General features: G+C 53.3%; 1 protein-coding gene across 1 annotated transcript in view; it reads left to right on the plus strand.

The window, feature by feature from the left end:
- The window catches only part of LOC113207674 (allatostatin-A receptor-like), a gene marked incomplete in the record, with an annotated part of 197,214 nt that overhangs the window by 151,562 nt on the left and 35,906 nt on the right, over window positions 1-9,746 (plus strand). The window contains 1 exon segment of the mRNA XM_052264052.1: window positions 8,896-9,213. Within this exon segment, the coding sequence (XP_052120012.1) occupies window positions 8,929-9,213 (285 nt within the window).

Consider the following 9,746-nt stretch of genomic DNA (forward strand, 5'->3'; position numbering starts at 1 on the left):
GGAAACAGAGGAAAAGGAGAATACGACGCTCTCTCTTAAACGAGGAATATCATAACAAGACTTTCCCCTCCACCGCTTTCCTCTTCCCCTCTCGTTAGTTTGCCGCGGGGAGGCCCCCAATTTATTCCAAAGTCGATCGGCCGTGGGCGGCGAGCGCGCGTGTGTCCTATTATGCTCAGCCTTAAATGACAATTTTATGTTTCATACACTTGTTTAAAACAGATTTACAGACATTATTTCTTACTCTCATCCTTGGTTAATTTTAGATCTAAAACATATCAATTTCAGGCAAGTTATTGCAGGGACAAACTACATCATTCTAGAAGTGTGTGTTTTTTTTAAGTTGATCCCTGCCTAAAACTCATCAGTGCAACAATGCTAGGGCTTTTATTTCAGCATCAGTTTGGACAAGTTGTTTCGTTCTTATATTACTTTTTAAGTCACATAAACAAAGCTGCAAGACGTTTAGAGTGCAGAGGAATGCTCGTGGGGGCTCTGCGGGCGGGCGCGGGCCGCATAGAGCCTGGCCGCAAGAAGTTCGGCTTTGCGTATGAGATATGCTTTACTACATTGTCAGAAAAGTTTTATGGTTCCCTGGGCTCGGGAAGGGCTCGGGCCGACCGCAGCCTGCGCGTGCGGGCCGTGCGGCGTGCGGCACGCGCGCTTTGGTATCGAGATTTATCTCGCGGCCCGGGGGGAGGCTGGGCTGAGGCCGCGCGCTCGATCAGAACTTGATTCTGTTCTATGTCGAACACGACAATTACTAACGCCGCCGGGTGGCGCGGTTATTCTCCAGGGTCGCGTTCACTATGCCTTTAATTAGCCGTCGCGTCCCCACATCAAAAGGCGCGGCCGGTTTAAACAGTCGGAAAGGAGCGCGGGGCGGCCCACATAATTTAGTGTGTCTCCCGCGCGGAGAGAAGAAGACGCGCGCCGCGCGGTTTCGCGTTCAGATACGCCCCAACAGTCAGCGGCGCACGCCAGGCATAACAAGGTTCTTAGCGTTACAAAGCCTCGCTGCTACGTTATTCGCCGCCCCCATCTCGCCCCACCCCGCCCCACCCAGCCCGCAGGATACCGAGTGACGCAAGCCCCCTGGCCTGGCCTGGCCCGGTGTGCGTTAGTCACTGACACTCTGAGGATGCCCCTGGGGGCCTTACGGCCACTGCGGACTAGGCAGGGGTGCTCGTGTCGGCCCCTGGAGCAGCCCTCCCCAACCCCCTCCGGTGCCGTCGTGGGGAAGGAGGAAGGGCGGGCCGGGCCACTAAAGGCTGCGGACTTACGTGGCCACGGAAACTGTAGTATTCTGTCCCTGAAGCGGATCTCGACCGCCCACGCTCTCTCTCGCTCTCACGTCGTCCTGGTGCTCCCGCTGCCGTGCCCCTGCTCTCCGGGAGAGCCAACCACAGCGCCCCCCCCCCTTTTCCATCCCCCCGTTCTCTGTCACTCCCCCGTGTAACGCCGGCTGTTGCCGCCTGGCTAGTGTCAAAGTGAAACCCGAGGCGGGCGCGGCCAAACCACGCCACGGCGCAGCGTCCGTGCCCCTCCCTGCTGTGTTCCGCTCCCCTTTCGCAGCGCCCAATCCCAGATGCAGAAACTGACCAAGATAAAACCTGGAAAATTAGCATACGTATTTCCACCATCCGGCCTTGAAGAAAGTAAAAACAGGAATATTTCACAAAGTTACAGTGTTTTAACGCGTGAATTAAGTCGCCTCTTTGCGAATAGCAATTTTAAATTTTCTGTTTGAGATACTCCAAAATAGTTTTTTCTACGGTTATTTTGGCAATTTCTGCCTTCCTTCATTCATCCCTGTGTACCCCGTGTCGGCCAGGCCGGATTACTGAATGTGACTAAAGACGTGCGCCCCTGCCCGCTAACAAGCAATGGGGCCGTGCTCGTCGGACGCCTGCTGCTGACCCTTTGTCACCCGAGAAGGCAAACTCTGGGCCGAATCCGTGCGGGAGGAGGACGCCCTCGACCCCTCGGCCGTGTGCGCCAGAGATATACGTCGGAACACCCGTCAAAGTGGCAACGACATGGCGAGTAGGGGGGGGGGGGGGGGCGGAGGCGTCAGCTGCCTCCCGTTTGGTGTCTTTCGCCCGGCGATAGGGTGTGTGCGCGCGCACGAGAGGACAGGGTTCGAATAACACCCGCCATTCTGGTAACACACACCAAGCACAGGGTGGCACGATGATCCAGAGGGGATGAGAAGAGGGAGAGAAGGGGGCCAACGCACCCCGCCCGCGCCAAACTTCCTCCGGCTGTGCGCGATTTCGCTTTGAGAGGGTCGTTGCTCGGAATATTATTATATAAAATCAAACGAGTTGCGTAAAAGTCAAATTTTATACCCTCCTCTCGTTTCCTACTGCCCGCAGCAAAGCCTGCAGTTTATAGCCGCGTAGAGCTGCTGCGCCTCAGGCCTGTGAGAGAGAGAGGGAGAGATGCGACACTCTGGAGACACGACACACACGGCTGTTAAACGCGCCCCCTCTGCTGTTAACGTGACACGACCGTAAGCACAAATGTAAATTCTTTTTATGTTGTTGGAGATTGTGGCGTTGGTAATATTCAACCTTGCCGCAACCCTGTCTGCCTCATCCTCCAGCTCTAGCAGCAGCAGCCTCTGCAATGAAATATTGTGCGGCATAGAGGGTGTTGATAACAATGGCGTGAGATTGTGTGTCATTCTCGTGCTTTATTGTTATCAATATTTTAGGTCCTAGACGTGTTTGGTTTTCACGTTTGTGTCGCTTTTCGGTGTTGGTTACAATGTGGTGTTATTCCCGCCGGAATTAAAGTGTTGAGCTACGGCCGCGTGTTGGTCGCCACGGCAGGTTTGAGGTTTAACCGCAGTACGCCTATCGCAGCGCCCCCCGCGCGCCGCCGCCACAGCTCTACTATACTCCCGGCCCCCGCCAGGCACAATAACTTCCCCCGCCGTGATTCTCGTGGTGCTGAGCGGCTTGACGACTCGCGCTTACGCGGGGCTCAGCGCTGAGCCTGCGCGCGAAGCAGACCGAAGCCTGGCGAAGCCCCACGAGAGCCCGCCAGCCCGCGCCACCCTTGTTCAAGGACTGTCTGCCCCCTGGCAAACACATTCTAAATAGTGAAAGTTTTGCCCAAACCTCAACTTGTTGTGTGTGTCCCGCGCGCTGTTCTACAAGAACACCAATCTGCCCTATTTCAAGGTGAAATAGGGTACACAATGTGAAAATTGATATTTTCTTTGGGCTTGCTACTGAAACACAAAACTCATCATTCCAAAATCGCATCCACAAAATGGTTTCCTTGAAACAATGCCTTATTTCAAAGTTATTTTACGTCAAAAAAATTCAAGGAAAATTGTCTTTTGCTTGTGGGCAAATGTCGTTAAAACAACGTGAAAATTTTCTAAAATTAACTTAATTTCCTAGAAATCAACAAACTCGGCTAACTGACTATACTCACAGAAGTTTGTAAAGCGCCATGCCAGTTGGTTCGACTATATCGCCCTCTACCCCCTGACCATTGCGGGCCGAGCGAGCAGACAACACGTAGGAATGCGGCACAGCAGAAGCAAAAGTTGCACAGAGGGGTGAATGACCCACCTGGTATTCCGGCCGGTTGTAGTAGTGGCTGTTATTCAGAGAGCATATTTCCGACTGTGCTCGGCACCCTTTCTCCGCTGCCGTTTCCTCCCGGGCCTCTGGAGTAGGGCGGTGTGGCGCTGCTCAGCTGGAGCCGAGGCTGCTCGCGGAGCCCTGAGGGCTGAGGGGGTGCTGCGCCCCTCTCCGCGCTGCCAGGGCTCCACCGGGACCGACCGACCGTATTACGACGTACCGTACCGCACCCTACCCGTCCGAGTGCGTTTGAATATCGATACCTTCAGCCACCTCTCCTCGCTGGCTGCACGGTGGGCGCCGTGTGTGTAGCAATGCGCGAACCGGGCGGGAAATGCAGCAGGCTGCAGGGCAAAAAACCAGGAATTGAAAAACATTGATAGTATTTCATTATTATCTTGGTGGAAATGTATTCATGGTCATATCAATATTATCGTAGGACTTGCTCTGTGTTTCTTCGACACCAATACGCATGTTTGATATTTACCCCTGGCTGTGGAAAACAAAATAACTTTTCCCATTAAATTTGTTTTAATGAATTAGTCGCCTTCCGAGATTTCGACCCACACCAGACAAAGGCTGCGAGGCGAAGCCGCCGTAATCGCCAGCCAGACCCTGGAAGTGCGCCACATTCGAAAGCCACCGCGACCGCGACTCGCGTCTGAGCGCGTGAATAACAAGTGTGTGTGTGTGTGTGTGTGTGTGTGTGTGCGTGTGCGTGCGTGCGTGCGCGCGTGTGTGTGGTCCTGAATGGAGCCGCAGCCGCACCTGAGGGCCTCGCCCCCGCTGCCACCACCTCCTCCCACGCGCCGAGCAGCGCCTGACCCGACCCGCGCCCCGCGTCAGAGAATAATCGCGAGCGCCGCCGGGGAGGAAGAGGGCGAGCGGAGGCGCCGCCACCGCCGCAGCTGGCGGCGTCTGAATTTATTATTACCTCTCGGACGCCTTTTAATGCCGCTTTCTGCACGTCACGCGGGCGTCACGCCGCCTCGGCTCGGCCCCTCCGCTGCTGCACTTGCTCTATGCACCCAAAGAAATGTGTTCTCAATTCAAGATGATACCCAAAATTTTAAGGCAAATGTTCTTATTTTAACCCCTATTTACACTTAAACAAGGTAGACGCACGTTAAAACCGTTGAAGCTGAGCTAAATGTGCGTCTACCCTGGCCTGCGGCGCGCTAAAATGAAAATGTTTTCGCGATTTTGGTTGGCATGCCTGTCCACCTCACATCCCACGTCTCACGCCAGGCGCGTCACTTCACGCCATCCAATTCAAGTTCAAGTTAAGCTCAGCAATTAAGTAAACAGGGATTAAATTAATCCCTATTTGCCTTAAAATTTTGGGTATCATCTTGAATTGAGAACACATTGTTTTGGGTGTGCCTCGCGCCTTTTCCACGAATGACGCGATGCTCTTGCGATTTCCGTTTGTTGTTGCCGTACGAAAGAGCACCTGCAGCAGCAGCAGCAGCGTCGTGTCGTGTACCCGTCACAGTATGACCCCTTCTTGGTATGGGCGGCGCACGGGGCGCACCTGACCCGAGCTTGCGAGCCGACCCTCCCACTACTCACCCCCTACACCACTCTACACCGCTTCGCCACACGGGCTTGCTCTATGGTAAACAACACAGAGAAGGGACGCCGAATTTCGCAAAATAAACTCTCGGCTTGTGGTGTGTGTGCGCGTGTACGTGTCGCTGCGTGCGGGCGTCAGAGAGAGACAGAGTGAGGGAGAGAGAGTGAGTGACGATTGGGCCTGAGGCGGGCACTCACCCCTTTTCATGGAGGCCGCGTTGTCGACGTCTGCTTCTGTTCTGCTGTCTTTAAATAATTGCCGAGCGTAATAATGATGATTATAATTACGTGTTGATAAAGGGAAAGGCAGCTAGCAGCGTCAGAGGGGAGGGAGGGGGTAGGGGGGTGGCTGCTGCCGCCGCCGACTCTCCTGCTTCTGCCTCCTGCTGTTCGCCGCCGCCTCTACTGCTACAACCACCACCACCACCACCCCGGGGAACCTCCGCGCCAGTCGGACATGACCTAGGCAGCCCCCTTGTTTACCAGGACCAGGCGGAGCGCCCCCCGCACCGCCCCCGAGGGCGGCGGGGCGCGGACTTGTTATTGTATTCTAGGGCTCCACGCCACGCCCCGCCACGCCCCGCCACGCCCCGCCTCGACAGGCTAGAACAAGACCCGAATATAACTAGGCCGTGCAATGGCGGGGTGGTGGGGTGGGGCTTGACACGTCTCTACACCCTGCCCCGCCGGAGGTCATAGTTGGGCAGAGCTCGAACGTGTATTGACAAACTTATGAAATGATCGAAAACCTTTTTATTACAATTGTAGCAGAAATCCAAACATATGAGGCATTTCTGAAAAGTTTTCTTTGCCATGTGTGTTTTTTTTTTTTTTTTTTTTTTTTTTTTTTTTTGCGTTTCTCGGCCTCTCTCGCTTTGCGTGCGATGTTGTGAAGAAGGAAGGAAGTAATGTTAGCGGCGGCAGACTGAAAATCTGATAAGGTTTCGACAATTACGGGACCGTTTGCTTGTGGTGGTGTTTTTACTTTCTTATTTTTCGAACAGCTGTAGGATTTTTTTCGTGGAGGAAAGTAGTTGTTTCGAGCCCTCCCACACCGGCTACGTCCAAATATAGAGAAGTGCCAGCCGCAGCCATAAGAATCTCGCTTCAAATGTTTGCGGAACAGAAAATGTATAAAATGTACCCGTTATTGAGCCAGCCATTGGTTCTGTAGACTTTACGTGGCGTAATTGTACTTTCCCTCGTTCAACCCTCTCTCCCCTCCAACTGCCCGCGCCTCCCACCTGCGCCTTTATTCGCAGACTTAATAATGTTCTGTAAGACACTGACAAGAACTTCAGCAAAACATTTAATTCGACCAGTTTTATAAGTCACCAAAAAGCATTGGCGTGAATTTTACCCTTGCAAAGAATGTTTACATTGTATAACTTGATGTTTTAGTAATCACAAGTTGAAAGTTATTCCTTCAAGGGAGGCGCAAACCTTTCCGCTCTTCCACCTGTCACGTCAAACTTCTTAAAAGTTTCCTGGTGGCCAGGCCACACGATTTAACGCCATTTCGCCTGATCTCCTGTGAGATCACATCGATGCAAACCTTTTCAGTAACAGACTTCCTGCCTGATTAAAATTGTTACGCGGAGGTACAAACTTTTACCGCGTTTCCCTGCAATCGCAATCGCTTTACCACCCGTCACCTCAAACTACGAACGTCTCCCTGGCGGGTTTTGTGTTGGGCAATGGGCATGTGACTTTTTCTTCCCCGATAACACCCGTCCACCCCCCTACTCCGAAATCGTACGCCACTTCCGCATTTTCCCCAGTCCGTCAAAGCTCCGCCCTCACGAATCTCGTTACGGTAATCGTTTATGTTCCGCCAACGGATTTCTGTATTGCTCGCGCCCCCCCGGCCTGCTTCGGGCAGTACAGCGCTCGGGCCTCGGGGCGACTCGACTCACCGCGCATAGCTTTCTTAGGGCTCATTCAAAAAGTGCGTTATGAACCTGCCACCGGCTTCGTTCAGCCTATATGCGAGCTATCAAAGCACCTAGTGGGTAGAGGCAACAACCTTGCCTGCAGTGCATGTTGTGTACAGCGGGTTGGCCTACCCTGAGTCGCCTTCCCTACACTTTAGTGTATCGTATACTTCACAATTGAAGACTGTTATTCCAATAGACTGTGTGAAAATTGTCGTTAGTGCTAAAACGGTTTTCAACATTGAGAGGATACTCCTTCGCCTCTTCGCGCTCGCGCCTGTGTGCGGAGGACGTGGACGGCGGAAGCCGAGCAACAGGTGGTGGCGGGGCGCTGGCGCGGCGTATTTGCGGAGGAGAGGGAGCTCACGGCGGCGTGCCCCGCGGGTCATCGCTGTCGCCTCGCACAACCAGGGCAAGTCCGCCGCCCACGGTTGCGCTCGTCTTCTCTGCTGAGAGCTCTTTCTCTCCGAGAAACATCACCGTCAATTTTCTTCTGCGCGCGATGTTTGCCAGTTTTCCGTAAAAGGATCTAGGTAAATTTTCCCACGGTTTTGGACGGTGTTGGCGCTAATTATTTATCTCGAGAAGAATTGCGTTCCAGGAGCGCTGTCTGTCAGCACTGCAAAATGCTTGCGAACTTATTTCTTAGTGACGTAACGAAGATTCTCCCTCTTTTTTTAACGAAGAATCGTTGTACTTAAATTGGTCGGCATTAAAGAACCCTGTGTTCGTAAGCTGACGAAGAATGCGTCCGAATTACAACGCTTGAGAATTATGCTTTATTATAAGCTACGAGGAATATATTTCGCATCATCGGGTAATACGAACCTCTTGTAAGCTTTTTGCAGTGCAGCTCTATCCTCCCGTTTGTCTTTCCTCCCGAGATATTTTAATCTGCTTTGCGGCCCCTCGTCCAGCGGTGGCACTTGACCTTGGAGAAAAGTAGCTTCTCCCTCAAAGGACGAAGGCCCATCAAAAAAATTATAAGACATATACTTTAAGGACAGCAGCTCATTTGTAGTGAATAACTTCATTGCGTTTTTGCGTAACACAATTTAATTGAATCTGGTTAACCAAGTGGTTCCTCCAAGTTGTTCAATTTGTTTTGAAATTTAAAAACGATTAATTGAGTGCATTGGTAGACCAACCCAACGAATACATTATTCTCATGACGACGACGTCCCATCTCACTTAAAAAAGCGTGTCTATAGGTGTGTTAGCAAAGAGCGTGCGTTTCAGCAGACTCCCTTTCCTAGTTAGATTTTCGGAGTGTTTCTCTTTCTGCCCACAACACCCGAGTAGTTCGCGTTTTCGTTTGTTTTTGCTGGATTTGCGGGGCAGGGCCCTCTGCCTCGGGGCCCCGGCCTGTCCACTACTACTGTGCCATTCCACGCACGTGTGGCCTCCCGGTCCTCGGCCTCCAGCACCTCCTCCGCCTTTCTTTTTTGCCCGGTGCCGCGCCGTCCGTCTGTCCGTCCGTCTGTCCGTCCGTCCCCCGCGCCCGGACGAGCTCGCCCGCCCGCCTCCAACCGCCGCTCTCACCACCTTCAACTCACTTTCAACTCGACTGATTGCCTGCGGATCTCCCTTGATGTGGTCGCGTCCCGATGACTAATCTCTCTCCCGCGCAGCTCCCCTGGTCCGGTCTGGTCCGCGAGCTCTCTTCTCTCTCTCGCTCGCTCGCATTCACCGAGATGAGGTTGGGGCCGCAGTGTGCGGCCGGGATTGGGTTCAAAAAACCCATCTGCGCTTTTATTGACGACCCTTTTCCGTTCTGTTTGCAGGAATGGACCGCTGCTAGTCGGTTTGGCTGCAGCATGACGGCGCCGCCACTGGTGGGTGAGGCCCTGGGCGAGGCCGGCGCGTCCGGCCCGCCCGCCGGGCTGCCCGACGTGGCCGGGCTCGGGGTGCGCGGCGCCCTCGGCTACCTGGTGGACTGCAACAACATGACGGACGACGCCAGCCCCATCATCTGCATGCCGATGGTCTTCAACAGCACGGACTCGGATGAACAGATCGGACCCCTCATGCAGAAGGTCGTCTCCATCGTCGTGCCCCTCATCTTCCTAGCCATCGTGGTGGTCGGACTCATCGGCAACGCCTTGGTACGTGATAGTATATTTATCGTACAACAAACTGACATACCAAACGTTGTAAAAATTTACGACAGAATATATTTCTGCTTGTTCATGAATCCCAAGTCAAAAGTTCTACTTGCAATTTTAAGTTTTACAACAACGCACCAATGACAATTTTCCGAGAACCTTGACAATTCTCAAACGTGTACCTTTGTGTCCGTGGCATTACTTGACACCTGGCAGCACCCGCGGCTGCGGCTATTCAAACACGATGCAATATGCTTGTGCCTATTTCATACCAAGCAGTGCACGGTGCCCAGCAACAGCAATCAATACCCTCCACTAGGGCGATAATGTGTGAATGCGCGACGGGGTCGGGGAGGGAGGGCGACAGCGCTGCGCTAGCGCGACGAAGGGAAATGCCAATACTGCTCGCCAAAGCCATTATTTTCGCGGGGCATAGCAAGAGTCGTGCTTCATTCCACTTTGGCCCGAATGTCATTTGGCGGCGGTACACTATGACAAACCACTTTGTTCCCACAACTCCCCCCCCCCTC

Source organism: Frankliniella occidentalis, unplaced genomic scaffold, assembly GCF_000697945.3.
Source record: "Frankliniella occidentalis isolate FOCC.00 unplaced genomic scaffold, Focc_3.1 Scaffold16, whole genome shotgun sequence".
In the NCBI taxonomy this organism is placed as follows: Eukaryota; Metazoa; Arthropoda; class Insecta; order Thysanoptera; family Thripidae; genus Frankliniella; species Frankliniella occidentalis.